The sequence below is a fragment of the Musca vetustissima genome, unplaced genomic scaffold (genome assembly GCF_032173495.1).
Source record: "Musca vetustissima isolate MV318-11 ecotype Yass unplaced genomic scaffold, APGP_CSIRO_Mvet_v1 utg14204, whole genome shotgun sequence".
In the NCBI taxonomy this organism is placed as follows: domain Eukaryota; kingdom Metazoa; phylum Arthropoda; class Insecta; order Diptera; family Muscidae; genus Musca; species Musca vetustissima.
This window is the reverse complement of record NW_026882906.1, coordinates 224,122-249,277: the sequence shown is the minus strand read 5'-3', so window position 1 is coordinate 249,277 and position 25,156 is coordinate 224,122. Positions and strand designations below refer to the sequence as shown.

Here is a 25,156-nt window from a genome sequence, read left to right as displayed (position 1 = left end):
ATTTAACTATACACAAAATTAATATAATTATAATTAGATATTACAAATTTGCTATAATTTATATAATTAACACCACAAACAATAGTCACGGCATGTCTACAATATGCCCCCCTCTCTCGATCTATTATTAGTAACAAACTTGTTGGAAATATTGCTTGTACATTATCATCAACATCTGAAGTAACATATAATTTAGTTTCAACTATTAAAATGTCAACTAACAACTTGTACAAAATACTAAAATGTTTAATCGACAAAATCAAAAACTAAAAAATAGCATTAAAAAAATGAAAATATTGTCAAATGCAGACAACCGCAAAAATATAAATTAAAAGTAAAAAACTTAAATTATGAAAATGCCAAGGAAAACAGAAAATGAAAATATGTATTTCCCTTCACCACTTTCTTCATCTCCTCCCACACACCACTCACTCATCAGCCCATCCCACTTAATATGCATGAGTTTTTTAATGAATCTTATTGCATGTGCTTAATTTTATTTTGTTTCGGGGTTTTTCAGTCTACAGTGGGTGTAAAAAATAGCTGCATAGTGTGGGAGTTTTCCACACATTTAGATATTTTATTTCGAAAGAAAAAATTGTGACATTGCATAGCACTCTTTGGAAATAATAATAAATAAATTAAGTGAGCTAGCGAGCGAGTGAGTAGGTGTTAAACAGTGCTATCTAAATATGCGCTAATCTGATCATAAATCTTTTGTTATCATTATTTATGGTTTTTGTAGTTTTGAGATTTTATCTTAAATTTAAATAAAAATCGGATAAGATTGTCTACCAAAAAAAAAAACTTAGCATCATCATTATGAGTTCGTTCTATAATGTTAAGGACTCGCTACAGCAATAAATTTACATGACTAAATAATGGGTTTACAAAATTGTTGTGAAAGTCATAACTATCAATCATAACTATCAGTTATAAAACGGTAGCTATACCATTTCAACATGTTAATCAAAACATTTCAATTGCAATTCGAGAATTTCATTTATAATTCAAAAATAATCTATTTGCAATTCATAATATTTTATTTGTAATTCGAGAATTCAAAATTCAAAAACTTCCATTTGAAATTTAAAGAATTTCTTTTGTGATTTGAATTTTTCCCTTTGAAAGTCTTAGAGTTTCATTTGAACTTCAAAGAAATGCATTTACAATTCAAAGAATTCAATTTGAAATCCATAACATTTCACTTGTAATTCATAATATTTCAGTTGTATTTCGTAACAATCTATTTCAAATTCATACATATTCTTTGTGTGTTACCAATAAAACTGTTTTCTGAATTTAAAATGAAATGTTATGTATTTCAAATGAAGTATTTTCAATTTCAAATGAAATGTTATGAATTTAAAATGGAATTCTTTGAATTTCAAATGGAATTTTATTAATTTGAATTTCCAAAGGTATTTTATGAGTTACAAATGAATTTTTCGAATTACAACTAATATGTTGTAAATTGCAAATAGAATTCTCGAATTGTAAACTATATGTTGTCAATTACAAATGGAATTCTCGAACTACATTTGATATGTTTTGATTAACATGTGAAAAAGGTATATTGATATAAATAAATAAATTTAGTCTTTGCCAGGTCTACTCATTACTATGTAATGTGTTTACCCATTATTTCTTCACTTACAGGTAATGCAATAGCTGAGTTCTAGAAACCATTTTGTTAATAGAAATACATTCAAATTGATCATATCGATAATAAATATAATCATCCTTGTGTAGGGCAGATATTTTATAAAATTTTAGTATGTTGTGTCTCCCAAAAAAGACAATTCATTTTCAAATTCTTTTAATATTGATATGTATATAACGATACATGTTAATTCCATGTTAGAATCAGGATTAGTGTTCCATAAACACGTACATTCTCCAATACACTGCAATATTCAAGCATATATTTATATATTCCTGTATATATGTATGAACATAAAAATGTTTTATGGCAGAAATAAAAATAGAAAATATTGTTCATTTGAAATCCCGCTGTTTTTTGAAATGCATGACGTCTTTTACATCGCACGGTGCACGGATTATAAATTATGGTGAAACGAATTTTATTAGTTTTGAAAGAATTTATTATGCTTAAGTTTTTAATTACAAAGAATTGTGTAAAGGAAAAATAATTGCAAATGAAATCATAAAAAAACATATTTCACAGAGAAACCATAAAATAATTCATTGGGTCCAATGAAAATACACGAAGCCAAGGCAATTAACATATTCATACGGGGGCTGATATTTATTGCAATTTTAGTTGCTTTAGTTTTGGCCGCCAGTGTATATAATTTTTTTGACGTGCGGAAATGTGTAAATGCTAAAAATTTTACGTCTGTTCTTATAAGACGATCGAAAATCTATTCGAACGAATGACAGTCACTCGAATTCGAATAAATCGATTCGAATGCTCTGAAGCACGTGTGTGATTTTCTTCGTTGAAAAATGTATCTAATGTATCGTTGAAAAATGTATATATCTGGGATTATTCAAAATGTTGATCCAGTTTTAACACGTTATTAATATTGTACATTTGTACATTGCTTTGTCATGAGCTAGGATTAATCCAATCGGCGAAGTTGTCCGAAAAATTTTATTTCCAAAAACAATTCCTAAAATTGACGTACCCCACGTTTAATATTTTATGTTCATTCTCCTCCCTATATTGTGTGGGATTTTTTATTCTTATTTAATTTTCTTTTTAAAGCTGTCATAACAAAAACCCATTAAATTGGATAATAAATAAAAAAATATTAAAAACAGGCATTTCTTTGTTAATGTCAATTTAAAATGTATTTTTGAGAATGTATACATGTGATGAATGTTGCACATACACACACATATACAAATTTACATTTGTAGTACTGGTCTGTATTGCGCAAATTGTTGACCACAAAACAAAACATCAAAGAGGGCAACCGCAAAACTACCATTACAAAATGGAAAATCAATTATTTAAAAAAATAAATAAAACGTACTTATAAATATTCCAACTAAAAATAAAATATTAAAATACTAAGGTTTCTAAGAAATATTTCGGAATATCATTGTACATGTTACGGTAATTCAATATGAGATTGTGTAAAAAATCGATCTATCTCGGTTGATTGGAATTTAAGTCATTATTGTCGAATGAAATTAGATATGACTAATCATATCTTAGGTATTATCCACATTCCTTTATGTCGAGTCCAGATGAGGAACTAATTCATGCTAAAGATTTCTCCAGATTTGAACATTCCTTTAAACAAACTGAAAGGATAAAATCCACAACACTGAGGAAACTAAGAAATATCATAAAATGAAGTGGAACTGAGTGATGAAAATATTATGGTCGACTGATCATGACATCACCAGATCGTCATATTTCCATATTTAGTTTTAAAATAAGGAATTCGATGTTGTTTCTAGTTGTTATCGGTCTGAAGAATTAAACAAATCATTATCCACACTTTAACGAACTGTAAAATATTGAATTTTAGTCATAAATATTACCGGTTTTCAAGTGGCTTTTTCTCATTGGGGTACCACCTACCAACCTACCCATCCATAAACTTAACGAACAAAAAAAACCATCACTCATCCATCCATCCACCCCGTCATTATGGAAATAAAATACAAGTGCCGAGGAATATAACATACGTCATTGTTTTGTTGTTTTTCTGTTATGTCATTGCTTGTTTTCGCCTTCGACAGTCAGAACTGTCAGTCAGTCGGTCAGACCAATTGTTTGGCTCCTACTATATTTGTCGGTGCTTTTTCCTTTACACTTTGCAGTCGGTCGGGTAACTTTTCAAAATGGCGAAAAATTGCATTGTCTCTGTCACGGATGAATAAATGAATGAGTTGGCTAACAGACAGACATGCAGGCTCACTCACTCAGTCACTGACAGTCGGACCAACCCGATGACTTGACTGAATTTCTTGTATTTTTTGCCTAAAATACATTTCGAAAATATGCATTACATTTGCTTTATGTATTTTTCAGTTTTGAGTACCACATAAATCTCCGCCGAAACCCATTTCTTAGTGTGTGTATGTTATTATAAAAATTATAAATAATTTATAACAATAAAAGAAAAATCGAAATTATAAATTATTTATAAACAAAAATGTAGAAGAAAGATGGCTTAAAAACAGAAAGAAATACGAACAAGTCGAAGTAGACAGAGAATGGTAAAATAGACAGGACAAACATTAAAATGTTGCAATTCAATTATTTATTTTACTGCAACAACTGCTACTACCACTCGTCGAGCACCACCAACCCAGACAAATGCCGACCATAAAAACGTGGCACAGACAAATATCTTTCACATGCCGCATTTATTTCGTTCGAACTTCATTAGCAGCATTTTAGGTGAAAGGATAGTTGGAGAAAAGGGTAGTTTGTACACAAGAAAGTGCATATTAATGTTAATTTATAAGACACGTCAGCAGGTTTTTGGGTGCTATTAGGACACAAGCTTTCGATAGTTTAAATAATAAACTTTTTTGAAAAAACACCCTTTTTTATTTTCTATAGATTCTTCCTACAACGGAAGGCCTTCTTCAGACATTTCAAAGATATTTTATTAACGCCAAGACTTTCATAGTTAGAAGACTTCAACGTTCTTCTATTAACAGGACATATCTTAGACTATCGACTTACGGAAGACCTCCAAATATCATCTATAAGCTGAAACGTATAAAAATTTCAGAATACACAGCTCTTTCCTATACAGAAACCTGTGGAGGCTTACCCCCAACAGGTCTCATATATTGATCGAAGATTGGTCCTGTTAAATTATCTGAAATAAAAATAAAAAAAGATATCCACTAGGTCTTCTATAGCTCACCTATAGACGAAAGCTAAGATTTTTGAACTAAGGTGCGACGAACGATTAAAATACGCTCTTTCTCACGAATATTTACGGCGAGAATTTGATTGTCTTCAATTTATCGCGAATGATAAAGTTACAATGAATGAAGAAGCATTTACAATCTCTCACTAATGTTCGTATTGTACGAAAAATTCACAAAACATCGCTGCAAGCGTCGTCGAATCGGTCTTTCGCGAGCATTCGTTGCTGAAGAGTATTCATTTAAAAAATGAAATGTTTGCGAATGCTCACGAACTTTGTTAAAAACAACACCAAACAAAAAGATCATAAAAAAGTAACAGAACCTGTTAGCCATATGTGGAATAACAAAATACATGCCCATCAAATATTGAGTTCACGAACGTTTCGGTTTTTATTGTTGTTGTTTTGAACATTCGTGAATGTTCGTTTTTGTTGGCAAGCGAATCGATCGTTTTTGTGCACTTTCACTCGTTTGTTATATGTGTGCGAACATTCGTTTGGCGAATGCTCGTTTAGTAAATAATTAATCGCGATAAATTTAATCGCAAAAGGATCTCACACGAAAATGAATAATTCGCGAGCGAATCTTTACGCAACCTTCTTTTGATAAACAGAAGGTCTTCTATATATATAATCTCTTCTACAGGACTTCTCCTCACAAAAAGGTTAATGAGACATCAGATCCGTTTGAGCGCATATATAGACCGATGAACCTCTGTAGAAGACCCTATACGGACCTTTATAGGTAACATGTCTTTTGCAGACCTCTTACAGATTTATTGTAGACAGAAGAACTTTTCTTATTTTGCTTATATTCAAAAGATATATTGTATCCTTCAGTCAGAAAACTCCCAGTAGATCGTCTAACGACAAAACTTTTTGCAGGGGTCTAAATAGACAGAATACCTTTACAGATCTTTCAAAGACACACTACCTTCTACAGGAACTTCAATATACAAAAGACGTTCTAAATATCTTTTATAGACAAATGAACTTCTGGCCTTCTCAAGGCCTTTTTTCGTGTTTTCTCTTCCCAGGTCTTCCATAGATCGAAAGCCTCTCATAGAACTACAGGGTGAGATAAAAAAATTAAACAAAGTCAAAAGCCGTAATTTTTAATTTTTTTTTTTATAAATTTTATTGAATGAAAGCAAAAAATGTCAGAAATAGCATCAAATTTTAGAATAAGTTTAGATTTTGTCGAATTGGCCTGCAAACGGCTGGTCGAATGTTTCTCTGCGGTATTGTGGCCCATTCCCGGCGAATCACTTGCTTGAGGTGATCGACACTTTGGCATTTTTTAGTGCCAACCTTGCATTCCAAAATACTCCAGACACAATAGTCCAACGGATTGGAATCCAGAGATTTTGGTAGCCATTGTGCGCTGGAAATGAAGCGAGGAACCTCATTTTGTAACCATCATTGGGTGCCGAGTGCTGAGTGCGATGGGTCTGAGTCCTGTTGGAATGCCCAAGGTCTGCGGCAAAAATGTTTGCGTGCCTAAGGCTTTAATACACCCTCCAGAATATTTTCGCGATAATATTCGGTATTTATTATGATACCATGGTCGATTAATAGGAGCGGAGTGCGACCACTGATTGGCTGTTATGGCAGCCATCACCATGGCCAGTGCTTGAGTTCTGGTGACCAACCGAAGGTGCACATTTTCAGCTGACCCTCTTTGGCAAGTAAACACGATCATTTTGTTTGTTTACAAACGAATGCTTTCTCATCGGAGAAAACCAAATTCTTCTAACAGTTTTCCGTAGACAGATAATTTTCTAAAAATCTGCTCACGATACAAATCGTGTTAAAGGCTGTATTCAGTGATTTTTATATTTGAATGAATGAAATCAATGTTTGGAGATTATTTAATGCAAATTAGCTGTTTAAACCAGTGTTGCCAACAATATGATAAAAGCAAAAAATCACCCTTTACATAAAAAATACCCTTTAATGTTATAATTGCCATGAGAACGTTTTTAATAATGTATATAAGATCCTCCAGTGGATATTACGCTTCCTAAATTTCTTGCAAAGATGACCTTTCACAAACCTCCTCTGTGGCTGTAAAATCCTTTCGATTCAACTCTACCCACTGTTGTATGCCTTTGAATAGAACAATAGGACACGTATCACATGTTTCATTTTTTTTGCTTGTGAAAAGTCATCGTGAATTTCGATACTATATAATGAAAGAGGGGTGAATAAGCAAAAAGTATATATAATAAGAAGAACAACAACAATGACAGCTCAGCAGAAAAACAATAGGAACATCAATTGCCTAATGATAGCAGAGGCTATGACGGCAAAACAACAACAAAACCTGCAATACTACAAAGAGTCAAAAGTCGAACTTAATTGCTATCATTTCCGACTGCGGTATCCCAAAATTGTGAGTGTGTGTATACATATTTCGCTTTGTTAACTATCTGTTATTGTCAATTCGACAACTACAAGACCACTGATATACAACAACTACAGCAACAATTTACGTAAATGACAGACCACCTCTCTCGTACGATAGCAGCAGCAACAACAACATTTGCATCCGCCGTCGGTCATTATTATTGCAGCAGGTAATTAATGGGCAAAATGAAAGGAACTTTGCCACAAATTGATTTTTCTCCTCTCTGTAGCCACTACCACTCTGGACATCCACGTCGACAATGACAAGGTAATGACTGACTTTACCACCATCCCCTCTAAATTTTACCACACAACAACAACAGCAATATCACTCACTTTTGGTTAGGTCAGGTCGGTCATCAGGGGTAGAAAGCTCGAAGAAAATGTCGACGACATCTGCAACTGTGTCGGAATCATTAAAACATTTCCGGTAATGGAATTGTTGCCTTTGATTAGCCTGTAAAAGATTTAAGTGTGCGGAAAAGGTTCTTGGAACAACACAGGTTTGTGAATCGTTTGTTGTAATCGAAAATGGAAATTAGTTCCTCACGAAGAAAAGGAATAATTAATGCGTTGTCTTGAATATTAACTAGGCAAAGAATTTATTTAAATTACTTGAAGACCAAGCAATCAACTTAAAATTCTCATGCATGTGATTTAAAAGGAAGTTCCTTTCTTGTGATTTATATGAAAACCAGCGTCAAATCATCTACAAAGAATCTTCTCAACAGACTGGTCATCTAGCTATTTGCTATTCAAAGAAATCCACTTAAAATTCAAAGAATTGAATTTTAAATTTATAACAATTCACTTGTAATTCACAATATTTCATTTGTAATTCGTAACAATTCATTTCAAATTCATACATATTCTTTGTGTTTTACCATTAATATTTTGTTGAATTTAAAATTAAATGTTATGAATAAAAAATTAAATGTTATGTATGCAATCTTTTGAATTTCAAATGGAAATATATGAATTTCTATGAATCACAAACGAAATTCTCGAAATACAACTGATATGTTTTGAATTGCAAATGTAATTCTCGAATTGAAATTAAGTCATTTGAATTACAAATGGAAAATGGATGCAACGCTATATTCACTTTAATGCCTTGTCACTCTGGCTTAATGGCCGGCCACAGTTTGATGACTGTGAAAATTTTGACATTTCATAAAATTTCATTAACTTTCATACGTATAAAGCTTGCAACGAAGATAAAATACGTAGAACAATTAACGTTAATATTTATAGCTTGGAAAATATTGCTGTCATCATAAATGAACTTGCTGTGGTACAACAATGTCAAGCATTGACGATGACCATAGTCAATATCCAGCAGTTTGGTCAGCAGTAATGACCTCGTAATAAATGTACTATTTCATTGACCAAACTCAGTGGCCATCATTAAATGTTCTGAGTTGATTGTCAGATGGGGATGTTTTTATTATTACTTTTTTGTTTAATAACAAAAACAACAAGAGATAAATGACAGAGAAATGGCAGCAACACTAAATGTTTTTTTTTTATCATTTTAATTTGGGGGAAAATCCATTAAACAAAAGTGTTCAATGTCATTTAAAACATTGTAGCAATTTGAAATATTGAAAGGATTCAATTAACTTGAAAGTAATTATTACGAATGGCATCATAAATGTTAATGATCTATTATTTAAAAAATAGCATTGAAGATAAGTATTTTAAAAGTATTTATTTAAAGTAATAACTAAAAAATGATTGCATATATAATTAAGACACAATTGACATTTATGCAAAGCATGGCTTACATTTCGGCTGAAAAAAGTCAACGGTTATGAATTAGACTAGATTTAACTTAGCTGCCTTACTGTTATTTGTATATATACATTCCTGGAACAATTTCTAGAAACAGAGACAAGTTAACTACAGCAAAGAAACAGAATTCAAATCAAAACTTTAAGAGGTGAATATAAAATATGTTTTTGATTTAGCTGTATTGCACTTATCTGCAACAGGGATGCGAAATGAAATTATTCAAATTGTACTGGCTTTCAATAAAAAGTGTACTTTTTTCAGTCCGATTGTACTTTTTATATACTTTTTAATTTAGATTACATAGTGTAGGAATTAGCAAATATTTGGGGTTATACAAATATTTGAGGGCTATGCCTAATTAATGACCGATATATATACATTTGGAACCCAATATTTTAGTTATGAATCTCAATTCTTCCCTTCAGGAATTATAATTATATGGAGAAGATTGCTGTGACATACATGAAATACAAATTTCAAATTTCAATTTACAACAAAGTCTTAGAACCCGACTCAAAACGCGGAACAAATCAGATAACTATTTTAATATAAAAAAGGGTTATATGGGACTACCCCTAATAGGGGACAAATATTATTATTTTTTGGGAGGGAGGGACCATATGCGACTACAAAAAACCAAATTTCAGCGAATTCGGTTTAAAAACGCGCTTTCCAAAAAGAACCCAATGTACCAAATTTCAGCGAATTCGGTTAAAAAACGCGCTCAAAAACCCCAAAATATCAAAATTGGGGATGCCCTTATATGGGGGCTACCCGAAAAAGTGGACCGATATTTATAATTTTTAGTCGCGACATTTGGCGAATTCGGTTGAATAGCGCGCTCAAGAGCCCCAAAATATCGAAAATTAGACTGTACCCTTATATGGGGTCTATGCCTAAACGTGGACCGATATAGCCCACCTTCGAACTTGACCTGCCTGCAAAATTTTGACGATCTATCTCAATTCCTTCAGAAGATAGCGTGATTACTACAGACGGACGGACGGACATGACTAGATCGTCTTAGAATTTTACCCTGATCAATACTTATTTAAAATTTTGATGAGTTGCAAATGGAATGACAAAATAATATACCCTCCAAACTATCGTGGAGGGTATAAAAAGGGTTTGAAAATTCTGAAATAATAGATAGTCTTAACTTTTGGGAATCACCTTCGAAATCATTTAGTGTAAAATAATATTAAAGTGATTCCCACTGCGCCAAAATTACTTCAACAACTTCTTGACGTGAAAGCCATCGAGTTGTTGAGTATTTAAAAATAACATGAATATATGTACCGAATTATTCCTGAAACATTGAAAAATCATGTCTCTCATAGAACAGTTACAAAAAATAATAATTAATTAATATTAATATCTTCACTGAATTTATCAATCTGATCGGGAATACTGAATTTTGAAGCGGCATAAGACACTGCGTTTAAACTATGACAAATTCATCCATTCGTAACGACAGCGGGGATGGCGATTCATTCCATATTGTATGTTTAAGCACTTATAATACTTTTAAGGGATAATAATTTGATACAATTTAGAAATAGTGCTAAATATGTCATTGGGGTGCTATTGTATTTTTGACTTCCAAATAGTGCTAAAATTAGTACAATTGTACCAACTTTTGCATCCCTGATCTGCAAAATAACGTTTGCTGTCTGAAATGATACTTTTTAAGTTCAAGGATACGTTTTACTATAAAAATCCTTTTTAGATCACCAAAAAAGTTTGCCTAACACAAGGGCTGTTACAACATTTATGATATCTGCATTATTGCATTTGAAATTTCTGCAGTTATGTAGCACAAATTTGAATACATTATTTAAAGGTGTATGATATCAAAGTTTACTGAAGTTATCAATACAAAATTTAGTCTACGCCGTATCTAGTTTTATTACCAACGTCCGACTATTTACCCAACATTACTCATTTCCGCTTGATTGGATGTCGAATTCCCACATCTATATTCGATTCGAAAACAATTTCCTTTCTAGATCTGTCCACATCTTCGTAAGCCAAACACAAAACCCCTATTTGACATGGTGGTTAATGGTGGAAGAGAGCAACCACAACCGAGATAAAAAAATTGGAATGAAATACTGATTAAAAGTTATGGTTGTTGTTTAGATTTTGTTATTATTTCATAGACTCCATTTTGAATTTTGCAAAACCGCAAAAATGCCAACTTAAAAAAAGAGGCAACGCTGTATTTCCATGGCTCGACCTCAACCACAAAACAAAAATAATCCAGCGAAAGCCGCCAACTAGCCAAGTGAAGGCAAAAATACAAACCACTAAAATCCAATACTGTAACTAAACATATTAGGGTGGGTCATGGTGTATGATAATCTAAGTCATCAATCTAAATAAATTCTAGAGCGAAATACGTAGAAAAAGTAATAGGTATCCCGGTTTTTATGAAGCGATTATAATTACAATAAAATCCTCTATGAATCATTTTTGTAATGGAATTTTCGCTGTGATAATTTCAGCATCTTCGAAGTAAACACGCTAACCACTAAAACCCAATATTGTAAGTACGTATATTAGGGTTGCTCAGTGTTTTAGGGATCAGTTGCAAAAAATATACACCAAATCATAAGAAAGATTGGTTTCGGAAGTCAATAATTAGGGTTTTATAATGGTCAACGCATTCATCAGATCTTTACCCTATAGAAAAATCTTTGGAGTTCGAAGCAAACAGACATAACATCTTTCCAAAGGTTCAGGATCCGAGGAATCGTACATCCAAGGAGCATTTTATTGATTCTATGCATCGTAGGTCGATTACTAGCAAAAATTTGCTTATTTATAAGAAAAACACCAAAAGTTGCATTAGTTTTGACCAAACAAAAATTGAGTCAATTTAGTTTTCCATTGCCTTCAAATACTCGCAAATGTTGTGATGTGGACTTTAATGATTTTTAATTTCTCAGGAGCATAATTCACCCAAATTTGTTTAATTTTCAAAAATTCCCTCTTGAGGATTGCATCTGTCAGGCTTTAAGAAAAAATAAACGACTTATATCACAATATATTCTGAAGTAATAATATTGAAGTAAACAAACAGACATAACATCTTTCCAAAGGTTCAGGATCCGAGCAATCGTACATCCAAGGAGCATTTTATTGATTCAATGCATCGTAGGTCGATTACTAGCAAAAATTTGCTTATTTATAAGAAAAACACCAAAAGTTGCATTAGTTTTGACCAAACAAAAATTGAGTCAATTTAGTTTTCCATTGCCTTCAAATACTCGCAAATGTTGTGATGTGGACTTTACTGATTTTTAATTTTTCAGGAGCATAATTCACCCAAATTTGTTCAATTTTCAAAAATTCCCTCTTGAGGATTGCATCTGTCAGGCTTTAAGAAAAAATAAACGACTTATATCACAATATATTCTGAAGTAATAATATTGAAGTACTTAATAATCACCGATTGTTTCATATTTTATTTATGAAAACAAAAGGTGTGGTAGGTAGCCTCCTCTAACCCTCAATTGTTGACGAGTCCACTGTTTGTCTAAAGCCCTATGGGACGTCGTATGGTCCATTTATTGCTGTTATTAAATCCAAAAATGGAATGGCTTATAATATAATCGGATTTCAGATGATCGGATTAACACTCACAAATGTAGATTGGATTTTTCTTGTTGCTGTTGTTGTTAGCAAAATTTACCTGATACAACTCGCTTAGCATCGGCTGTAAGGTATTGTTATTGGTAATATGATGCTGATGTTGATGAGGATTGAGAATATGTATGTGTGTGTACTTGGATAGGCTAGTGTGAGTGTGTTGTATGCATGCATGATTGAATTGTGCGAGAAGCTTAAATTGTATTAAGGATTTATTCAAAATGAAGACAAAAATATAAACGTATAATTAAAATAGATATTATTAAGAAATACAAAATGTAGATTGAATTGATGGAGATAGGCAAATAATGTGTCTATTGATGGGTTATGGTTGTGTATGTAATATTTGGTTGTATTAAAGATTTAATTAGAGAATATAAAGGGTGAATTTTTACGAGCTATAGGAAAGTTTAGTTAACACGTGAAGAGTATTTAAAGCAACTGCTGACCGCGACTGTGCCTTAATTGGTCCATCCACTTAGTCCAATTTAGCATACTCCTATAAAGTGGATCTTCTGCCAATATTCCAAGAGCCTACATTGCGATAGGTCTTTCGGTTGTATTTTTGAAAATTCGACATTTACTTTTACAAAGAGTGCTAAAAGGTACTACAAATTGTCACCCATGTACTAGAATTCTGAAATTTGGAATGTGGGTCACTGATGGAATTTTAGAAAAAAGTACCAAAGGGTTTTGGAAATTCGAACTACAAGTGTACGAAAAGTACTAAACTTTACTAAATTTAGTTCAAATTGTATATATGTGGAACATATATAGCTGGAATCTTGAAATTTTATATGAAATACAGGTTGGAAAGTGATATTGATATATGAAAATGGTTTTAGAAATGTGTACTTATGTGTATTAAAGAGATGGAGTTCTGAATTACTACAGAAGTACAAGACTTGGGTAGATTTAAAAAATCGTACGTATGTGTATGAAAAGTACTACATTTGGTTCTAGTTGGATTTAGGTCAACAGATAGAGCTACAGCCTCCAAATTGAGAATTAAAATGGAATGTAGTTTAGGAAATTCGTACTACATGGTACTAAATTTTGTACAATTTTTAATTTGGGTGAACGGATAGAGCTGATAACCTGAAATTTTGGGATTAAGATTACTGTTGGAGAGTAGCATTGGCTTGTACCATTGGGCACGATGTTAAATGGTACAAAATATGGTACACGTTGGATTTGTGTGAACGAATCATGAAATTTGAAAGTAAAATTACTATTGGATTGCGCGATTGAGATATGGCGGTAGTTTTGGAAATTCGTAATTATGTGTACACTAAATGAAACTAAATTGGGTACAATTTAGATTTGAGTGAACTGATAGAGATGGGAAGCTTTTATTTGGAATTAAAATTGCTGTTAAAGTTGTTAGTGTTGGAAATCCCAACTTACAAATACGAAAAGTTCTAAATATGGTACAATGTCGTTCTATATGAACGAATGACCAGCTCATGAAATTTAGGAAATTTTTAATTAAAATTACTGTTGACTACAACAGTAATCGTCTACGAAATGTAATAAATTGCACTAAATTTGTTACAAGATGGTTGTTTTGTGAACGGATACGACTATAATCCTTAAATGTGTACTTAAAATTATTATTGGAGTGCATGACTGAGGTAGTTTTTAAAATTCGTACTTATGGGTATGAAAAGTACTAAATTTTGTCGGAGTTGGAGTGTAAGATTGAGGTAGGTTTGAAATATGAGTACAAAAAGTACACAATGGTACCAAATGCGGTATAGTTTTGATTTTGGTGAACAGAAAGAGGTGGAATTCTTAAATTTTGACTTAATGCTACTAAATTTGGTACAATTTACATATGGGAAAAATAGATAGAACTGGAGTACAAAGACTTGAAATTTAGATTACTGTTGAAGTGTAGGCTGGAAACTTAAAATTTAAAATGTGGATCAGTGATGGAGAGTTAAAGGGATGTTCCAAAGGGTTTTAGGTATTAACTTGTACTAAATTTAAGGAAATTAAAAGTACCCTCGATATATGGAGGTAGTCTTGAAAATGTGCACTTATCTGTTCGAAAAGTGCTGAATGGAACGGAAATATATTACAACACATTATGCAGCATTCACGATTTCCATATAAAATAGTATTTATTTTTTTGTGTATTCCCAAATTGTACCAAGTTCCGCATTCGAAGTAACGGGCCCTTCGCTATCAATATATAAATATGTATGAGTTCACTGGGTTTTTTGGAAATTTATACATTACTAACAATCTACATTTTTAGTGGAAGAATCTAATTCCGAATCAGGTAAGATATTTCATAACATTAAACATTTCATTTAATATATTATATAGACATGATGCATTTAAATAAATATAATTTCTTTCAAATCCATTAAACCTGTTTATTTCCTTCCTCATTTGTTTTATTTTATTCCCGATTTTTTATATACATATAAAAATAATTAAAATTTGTTAATTATTGCTGCTGTTGCAGCTGTTTTTCAAATATATATTTATTGCATTTTTGCAAGAGATTATTTCAAACAAATACCCCCCTGTACTCCACACTCGCTCAGCTCAAGCACAATCAATGGACTTTAATGAACAAGTTTTGGAGATGTGTGTAAATATGTGTGTAGAACAAACTCAACGAAGAAATGGAGAAAAAAAAATAAAACCGAATATCGAATAAACAAATGAAACAAAATGACAACATGTGTTTGTGGCACGTTTTACAAATTCTGTACGGCCATTTTTGTATTTTTTCTTCAGTTTTTTTTATCATTTCGTATAAAATCTGTTCAGGTTGGTTTATCTATATATTGTTAGTTTTGTGTTTTTCATACGATCGTGTCGTAAAGCTCGTGCAATGTGTGTTTTTGCTTTGTTTCCTTATTTTACTCACATGAGATGTGATACGAATGTTTATTCCTTCGTGGGATCTTTTTATTTCGTAGAATATAAAACCAAACCATTTTTTGAGATGAGCGTCAAGGTAAATATATTTACACTAAATGTTAATCTACCAGAACAGAAGCTACATGAAGGGAGATCGAGGTTAGTATTATTCAGCATGAAGATGAAGTAAATTCTGTACAACAAACTAATGTACATTCGTATCTGAGGTCACCCGTACCGCGTTATATACTCAAAACTTCCCAAAATCATACTTTAGCGTAAATGGTAAAAAAAAATGCAGTCTCATTTGTTCTCTTTTCTTCATTAATTTTTGGTGATGAATTCTCAGCTCATCCACATTTATTCTCACTTAGTTATGCCCACCACTGTACTAAGTCTTGAACCAAAATTAAGCAATTTTGTGTATGCTTTACATTTATAACTGTTCCGAAGTTTCAAATTACAAGCAAGGCTCTAATTATATGTATGTCTAAAACATTCTCAAATCATTCCTCTGTCTTTACAACTTCCCCTCTTTAATATACAAAAGTATCGTTCAAAATTTTGTGGTTATGTCAATAAAACAACGTCATCATATATAACATCATTTCATCATTATGTCAATCATAAGTTTTATTTTACGGCATAACATCACAAAACAGCATGAAACGTGAGGGACACGACAAATACACAAAAACACACACGGAGATACTTGCACAAATAGTATACATCAATATTTACAAATTTATTTCAACTACCACAGTTGAAATCGATCAATATCCATAAATATCAATCATGTCTGTCAAATACATTCGTACAATATTTAATTAAAATTCTCAATCGTACAAAAAAACACACACACACACACAATCAATAAATGGATAGGTAATTGATTTTAAGTTTACAAATGTATTTCCGAAAACATATGCGGATAAGAAATAATGGAAAAACTTGAATTATTAAAAATGCAATTTTACAAAATTACTATTTTATTTATGAACACGATAATAATCTTTAGATCTGAGATAAGAGGACTATGGGTGTACATTTAGAGAATGACTATGTTCAAAATAGTTTTTGAAAATTTCCATAAAATTGAATAGTGAAAAAAACTTCAATACTACTACTTTCTTCATTAAATAACAAAAACTAAGCTCAAACAACAATTAGGTTAAAACGTGTTGGTATTCAACACACGACGCAAATTATGCTAGTTGGCACCCCCAGTTGTAAAAACAAATTTCTTCGTTGGCCTATCCTGGCAAAGCATAAAAGAAATCATGTCAAATACAGACGATAGAAGAATATATTGAAAATACGATGTTGTTTGCAGTCATTGTGAATGTATTTCGAAGTGGTTAAGTGTACAAAAACATATGTATGTAAATTGTTCGCATATGTTTTGCATCAAGCCAGCGTCCACAGAGACCATTAAAATGATAAAACACTTTTTCAAATGACGAAAAACAACAATAACAGCACTTTAATGTGGGGATATGGATATCTAAAACAGATTATAAACGACCACAATATCCGTTTCAATAATTGACACAATATAATTTATAATTATAACATTACTATTAAGTAATTAATTTAATGATAAGTATAAATTTGCAATTGATTTGTAACAAATAAAAGGAAAATGGGGAAATTACTTTTTATGGTTTTATACATGAATCTTTTGTAAGCAACTCTGCTGAGTTCTTATAAGTGAAGTGAGTTGCTTAAAAAAGTTGCATGTATAAACCCAGACATTGTAAATTTGTAATAGGTAATTATAAAGATTGATATTTATATTCCGATAAAAGCTTACATTTTGTAACTGGAAAAGTTTTTCAATACAAGCTGCTTCAAACAAACGCAAAAAAGGAAAAATCGATGAATTTAAGATGCAGTTTCTTGCAATTTATCTTAAAGTCAGGGAGAATAAGATTACATCGAATAGTTGCAATGGATATTGTTGAATACACTAAATGTATCTAATATTATAACAATTTGCACAAACTTTATAATTAAGAGCTTGGGGCAATGATCAAAGGTTATGCAATGTCTACTTATTACTCTTGTTCCATCCTCACCTATAGTTGTTTTAGCAGACCTACTGTTTGTGGTCTTGCCTGTTCGCCTGTACTGAAAACCCCTGATTGGAGATCTTCATCGACCTCAATCATCAGATACAGCTCACAAATTTGCACGTAAACTTTTAACAATGTATTCCACCAGACAGAAGTATAGTTATTATGCACGTTGCAGTTCGTCTCCAGAATGTTTAACAATTAATCATAATTCGGTTGAGGTTGCCCGTTGTTGAAACGTAAACCTCAAACTCTAAGTCTATTTAAACCAGCATTTGCTCAGATTCTGTTATGCGGCTGGTAACTTTCTGGTCGAATAGTCACATCTGTTAATGAAACTTACCCAAGTAAGTCGCGAAATCTATTAATCTGTTCTATGATTTGCGGAGGATTTTGACCATTTGTGTGGGAGATACCAGAAGGGGTGGACCAATTGGCCTCATCTTCGGACTTGATCTGGACTTGGTAAAGATAACAGGTTGTGAAAAGCTTGGTTTAAGTCGGACATTCCAATCACCTGATATTATATTTATAAATATTGAAAATTTTGAATGGTCCCATCTTAAAACATGATCTAGACTTGGTAAAGATAATATGTTGTACAAAGTTTGTCTCAAATCGGACATTCCATTAGCCTGATATTGGATTAATAAATTTTAAAAATTTTGACCCATTGTAGGGGAGATACAAGAAGAAGCGGATTAATGGGTCCCATCTTCAAATATGATCCAGGGTTAGTAAAGATAATAGGTTGTGCAACATTTGATTTAAATCGGACATTCCATTTGCCTGATATTGGATTCATAAATATTAAAAATGTTGACCCTCTGTGGGGGAGGTACCAGAATGAGTGGACCAATGGGTCCCATCTTCCTACTTGATCTAGACTTGGTAAAGATAATAGATTGTACAAAGTTTCGTTAAAATCGGATAGTCCGTTTGCATGTTATTATAAAATTATTTTTTAGCACAATTTTATTCCATTTTGCGGGGGATTTTCCCCAGCCAGACAAACTGAACAAACTGCCAAAATTCCCATTTTTTATTTAGTCAAACACTCATTTTTTTATGTAACAACTTAAATTGTATACAGTGTTAGAAGGAACTACATTATATACATACTATAAAGAATCCTATAGAATGCAGTACAAAGCCATACAATTGAATGCTTTACCAACACTTGGTATTTTTATTTTAATTTTGCTATAGATTGATCGACGACTATTAAAAAAAAACTTGTTAATAATGATAATATTAAATATGCGCATCGGAATGTTTTTTTTTTATCCGAAAACCCTTTGACAAACTAATCCACTCCCTCCGTATTGCAGTTGTTGTCATTTAGTAGGTATGCAAGAATTGCTCAAGTATTCAACGGTTTACCACAGGGCCTCAAGGCATTCTGTGGTTCCATTAAATGTTATAAGTAAGCTTTGCTTGAATATATTAATTTGCACGGATTTTGATGGATATTCCTTTCTAATGTTTGTTATGATATTGTTGTTGCATAGCTGATTTAATGTTATTATTTAAATTTCTTTTTTTAAGATTCCTTGTTATGATAAATTTATTGTTACGTTTAAGATTTTGGAGTAGTAGATGTATAGTGGTTTCTGGAACCGATCTTGACCTATTGGCTAGGTTCCTATTCGTAAAAATAAATGACAATTAAAATACCTATATTGAAAAAAATATTTACGTACTAACTAAACTTGGCATTTCTAAATCATCCTATAAAATAATAGTTCTACAATTCATAGAAAACATGTGAATATTGCTGATATTTTTGTTAAGCTCAATTCCATTTTTTCACCTGAATTAAGTGTTTAAAACACAAAAAATAACCCATTTGCAACTAAACATCAAATCAAACAAACTCCCTAACTCTCAACGAAAGAAAGTTGAATGTCATCAATTTCCGCTTTACGAGAGAATTGAGCAAAACTATGGAAATAAAAAAACAAAAAACGGAAACAATGAGTGATACATTTTAAATGAGGAATGCCGCAACACAAATTCATGTACACATATCGTCGTTCGCTGTCATGTGTACACATACGTCATTATTTCCGCAGTCGCTGTTCAAACAAATGTAACGCCGATAATGACGACAGGCAGCAGGTTGTTAGACTTTTTGTTTTATTTGTTTGTTTTATTTATTTAGTTTGATTATGAATTTCATTTCATTGTTGATATTGCGGTTTATTGTTTTGTTTTGATTCGATTTTTTTTTTTGAGTACACAGTGTACTAATATCGGTCACCATGTGAAACTTACCCTTTTTTCAGCACTATCACACGAATTAACAATAGACGAGGATGTTGTAGATGCTGCAGTGGAACCAGCAGCACCGCCCAAATGATCTTGAGTATCCATTTCGGTTAGACTTGTATCCAATTGTTCTTGTTTTATCGATGGTATTAATGGTAAAAAGTCATTTTTACTGAGATTTGATAATTCTTCCAACTCCATGATGGCAACAGTTTATTATTGTTGTGGTTGTTGTAAAAAAGGGGGAGGTGAAGTTTATCGTTGTAATTCCTTTATTAAAAGGGATAAATTCTTTAGTTTTTCTTTCGTTCTCATAGAAGTATTATCCAAATTCTATTCGATTGAGACATTTTGATAGCATACTTCTGTCAACGACAAATTATTTTCTTTTTTTATTTTATTTTTGTTTCTATTTCGATTTTATTTGATAAACAACACCACCAACACTTTTGTTTTCTTATTGGGTAAGGTTATTCTCCTTGTTTTGCTATTTTGTTTATTTGCTTTATTTCTTATTTTGTTGTTATGGTAATTCGCGGCATGATAACAAACACAGCCGGGTTCATACACAACGACAAGGCAAGGGTATGCTGTTCACAAGGGCCCATTAAAAACAAGACGTTGACGTCGTCGTCGCCGATGTTGTTGTCTGCTCCGTTATTGCTACATTGACTATTCTGATACGGCACATATTCATACAGACACACACATACACAATGCAAACTTTAGCACAGCGATGACACCGAACGCGTTTCGAATGCGAATTTGCGGCAGAAAACGTAATGAACGATACCCCAAAGTAAAGTAACGAAGTAATCAAACTTTCGCGACGTCGTATGTTGTACTGTACGTACAAACGTGGGTAAATTAGCACCCAAATGGCAGAAACAAAGCAAAGGCGTAAAAATATTTCTGTTTTTTCGTTTCTTGTTTATTTATTTATTTTTTTTTTTTTTTTGCAACGAAATCGAAAGAGCATAAATTCACACAAAGGAGTGTCATAGCACAATAAGAATAAAAATATCCTCGTTTTCGAATTCCACGATTTTGATTGGAAATTGATGTCGTTCCTTTTTTTTTGTTTGTCACTCACTACTCGCTCACTCACTTTTTTGCCCGTTTGTCTTATTGAGAATATTCACTGCAATTCAATGGCATTTTCACTATTTAGAGGTTTCTTTCTTATGGCTCTTAAATAATATAACCTTTTTGTTGCTTTCAATTACACACACCACCATCTCTCTCTTTAGCACACATACACACCAAAAAAGTGAAAATTTTTTCCATTTTTCATTGGGATTTCGCCAATTGAATGTTGATTTCTAGAAACTTGCACTAATCGCAACTGTATGAAATTGCTTGCATTCACTGCACTCGAACTTGTTGGGTTTTTTATTCTTTATCAACCAGCGATAGGTTTTATAAAATTTTGTTTAAAAATTGTACAATTTTTAAACTTTTTTACTCGCTTTCCTCGCGTCTCTTATGAAGTGTTTGCTGTTTTTCTGTACAGATATTTGACATTTTTTCAGTGGTTGTTTTCTACATTGGTTAGAAAGAGAACACAATATTGTAAATAGAATCTTTCCTAGTTTAACCAGGGTTGTAACACACCTTGCCACCGAAATAAATTACGTTAGTCAACTAGAAAATGCAACTCTGTTCAAGCATTTCAATTTATTGTACAATAATCTTATAAGATTTTTTATGTCATGCACACCCGTGAAATAAATGACGATTTGCACAAAACACGTCCGGAGTCGTGGGTAGCAGAACAAATATTTTATTTTATTTATTGTTACAGGATGAGTATTCCATTGATTGAAATTGGACGTACATGTTTTGTCGGCTGATGCAGTATACGACGTCATTCAAATATGCCCAAGGGTATTCAAGTAATGATATTTAAATATTGACGCGTACCTGTATCTGCCAACGGGTAAACATATCCTCTGGATATGGATAAAAATAAGAACTTCAGTTTCTCTAAATTGATCAAAACATTGCAAATTTTAGTGAAAATTTTAGTATCTATTATATGAATGATTAATTTTATTATTTAATAATAACATAAAAATATTTGCATTATCATAAAATAAATAAAAATGTAAACAATTTAAAGGCCTTACTTCTTTTTATTTTGGAAGAAGAGGTATTTTCCCCAATTTAAACCACGGTATAATAATTACAAGGTAGGGCACAGCTACCAACTGATTACAATTTTCCCTCAAGGTGGCTTGTTCAATCAAATCAAAATACATATTTTGTGTATGTGTGCGAATTGTTTTGAATACTATGTCAAATAAATTCAAAATAAATTGAAATATATTAAAGTTTAATTGAAATGAAAATGATGTTTTAAACACGTTCGTCTGGAAGTGATTACTTTGTTATGGATGAAACAAACATTTTATGGTATTCCCTACTGAATTTTGGAAAGAAATCATAATCTTTCATTAATTTTTCGCGTTTTTTGTTTTGTGTTGAAAAAATGTCAAATAAACACAAACACTTGTTGCGTCTATTTATTTTATTTTTGGCAGAAGAAGCCACACGTACATAGTTGCTTTTTTGTTATTCACCTCAAGCTGCCCTACCTTATATTATTGTACCATGATTTAAACCATTCCAATTGGCTTTAAATTTCTTAATTTTCACTTTGATATGTACAATGTCCGCTTTGACTTAAGCTTTAAGCAGCAACTTAAAATCGAATGCACCTGAGTTGCATTTTCAACCACCCACTAACACTAATTCCAATGATCGTAACGTAGCGCAACGTGCCTTTAGCTTTAATAAAACCTGAATGCAATGTCCAAAAGCTTTAAATTAAATATTCGCAATATACATAAAATAAATGTGAAAAAGAAACAAATCGTTATGTGGAAGTTTCTTGACAATAAATGTAGATAAATAAATACTAATAATAATATTATTTATATCGAATTTGATTTTACACATAAAACGCAAATGGACGAATGAACGGCATGGCAATTGAACTAATCACTCATATTGCCGGAATAGGAGGATAATAAGAGTCTAAACGCAACCATAGAGTCTAGAGTCAGCGACAGTCGTTTGCCGTGTGTTTATATTGGCAACGGGAAATCGCGACGGCTGACGTTCGCGTCTAGCAGCTTGACGCTAGAATATATTTTATTGATTTTTGCTCAGCGTCATACACAAATTTTCTCTCTTGCTCTCAATTGAGTTGCCATTTCAGCATTTCAATGGAAATTTATATCAAAACATATGGCAGTACTGTTAAAAAACAAATATTTTCAAAGATAATGGACGTTTTTTAACGAAATAATAAAAAACATTATTTATTAAATAATAATTTGAATTTGGTTTACACAACACATAATATTCTGTCAGAAAATTAAAACAAATAATTGTAAAGAAGGTGAAGGTAACAACCGGCAAAAAGAACAGCTGTTTAGTTGTTCCTCGGCTCGTTGGTTTCCATCTGGATTTCAAATTATGAATGTGAGCTTCCCTTAAAGAAGTAAAGAAGGTGAAGGTAACAAGGCTGCTGGCTAGACTGGACATAGACGCATCACACAGAGGGAAAGTTGATTATCCATTGTTCGATTATTTCATATTAAAGTCCACTTAACATATTAAGAACAACATGGAAACTTTGCTGGAGCAGCAAAGGCGCTACCATGAAGAACGTGAACGCTTGGTAAAACTCATGGTCGACGAGTATGCCAACAAGAAAGCCAATGAAAAAGACCGCATATATTCCGAACACCGGCTGAAGTATCTGCTGGACATGCATTATAACTCAACTTCCAAGCTTAGAGAACTCTATGAGGATAAGGACAATGAAAGGAAAACTGAAATTCAAGCCCTCTCCGGACCAAATGAATTCAATGAGTTCTACAATCGTCTAAAGCAAATTAAAGAATTTTACAACAAACATCCCAGCGAAGTCAGTATTCCATTATCTGTGGAATTTGAAGAAATGGTCAAGGCCTACAATAATCCAGACGAAATGTCTGCATTGGTCGAATTTACGGATGAGGAGGGAGGTGGTCGTTATTTGGATTTGAATGAATGCTACGAGATGTATATCAATTTGAGAGGAGTAGAGAAGGTGGACTATATAACATATTTGATGACATTCGATCACGTCTTCGATATTTCGAAGGAGAGAAAGAACAAAGAATATAAGAAATATTTGGAGGCCCTAAACGAGTATTTACACAATTTTATAATGCGGGTGCAGCCATTACACGATATCGAAGAAGATCTGGTCAAAGTTGAATTGGAATTCCAGAAACAATGGCTTCAGGGCACCTTCCCCGGTTGGGCGAGCAAAGAAACGGAATCGGCATTGGCAAATACGGGTGCTCACTTGGATCTTTCTGCATTTTCGAGTTGGGAAGAATTGGCCTCACTCGGACTGGATCGTCTGAAGTCAGCTCTCATGGCATTGGGACTGAAATGTGGTGGTACTCTGGAAGAAAGAGCACAACGTTTATTTTCCACAAAAGGCAAGAAAACATTAGACCCGTCGCTTATGGCCAAAAAACCTTCAAAGACGACAAGTGTACAATCCAGGGAAAATGAACGTCACAAGGAAATTGCACAGCTGGAAGCCTATCTTTATAAGTATGCTGAACTGGTGTCTGAACAAAGAAGTGCTACCAAGGAAAATGTCCAACGTAAACAGGCACGAACCGGTGGGGAAAGAAACGACAGTGATGTTGAGGCCAGCGACTCGGATCTGGATGATGATCCAGATGCCGATGATATTCCATATAATCCCAAAAACCTTCCATTGGGTTGGGATGGCAAACCCATTCCATATTGGTTGTATAAATTGCATGGTTTAAATATAAGTTATAATTGCGAAATTTGCGGCAATTACACATACAAGGGGCCCAAAGCATTTCAACGTCATTTTGCTGAGTGGCGACATGCACACGGAATGCGATGTCTGGGTATACCCAATACAGCACATTTTGCCAATGTAACACAGATTGAGGATGCCATTACACTGTGGGAAAAATTAAAATCACAAAAAACGGCAGAACGTTGGATAGCCGATCAGGAGGAGGAATTCGAAGACTCTCAGGGCAATGTGGTGAATCGTAAAACGTATGAAGATTTGAAGAGACAAGGTTTGCTTTAAGTATATGGTAATACATATGCCAGCCTAATAAAAAGAAATAAATAAATTTTTTAAAACACAAA

The 25,156-nt window shown here is 32.6% G+C and overlaps 2 protein-coding genes across 6 annotated transcripts in view; one reads left to right on the top strand and one right to left on the bottom strand.

Moving 5' to 3' along the window:
• The window catches only part of LOC133329620 (E3 ubiquitin-protein ligase TRIM33), a 41,509-nt gene extending 21,326 nt beyond the window's left edge, over positions 1-20,183 (bottom strand). For all 5 annotated transcript variants that reach the window (XM_061538093.1, XM_061538092.1, XM_061538095.1 and 2 more), the window contains exon 1: positions 19,958-20,183. In XM_061538093.1, the coding sequence (XP_061394077.1) occupies positions 19,958-20,152 (195 nt within the window). In that variant the 5' untranslated portion in view covers positions 20,153-20,183. The remainder of the gene's footprint in view (positions 1-19,957) is intronic.
• A 3,394-nt stretch (positions 20,184-23,577) lies between these two features.
• LOC133329634 (splicing factor 3A subunit 3) lies at positions 23,578-25,103 on the top strand. The gene has a single exon (XM_061538110.1). The coding sequence runs from the start codon at positions 23,586-23,588 to the stop codon at positions 25,092-25,094; it is 1,509 nt and encodes a 502-aa protein (XP_061394094.1). The 5' UTR covers positions 23,578-23,585; the 3' UTR covers positions 25,095-25,103.
• The last annotated feature ends 53 nt before the right edge of the window (positions 25,104-25,156 follow it).

Coding starts and splice junctions, on each gene's coding strand:
- LOC133329634 (XM_061538110.1), top strand. CDS start 23,586: ATGGAAACTTTGCTGGAGCAGCAAAGGCGCTACCATGAAGAACGTGAA.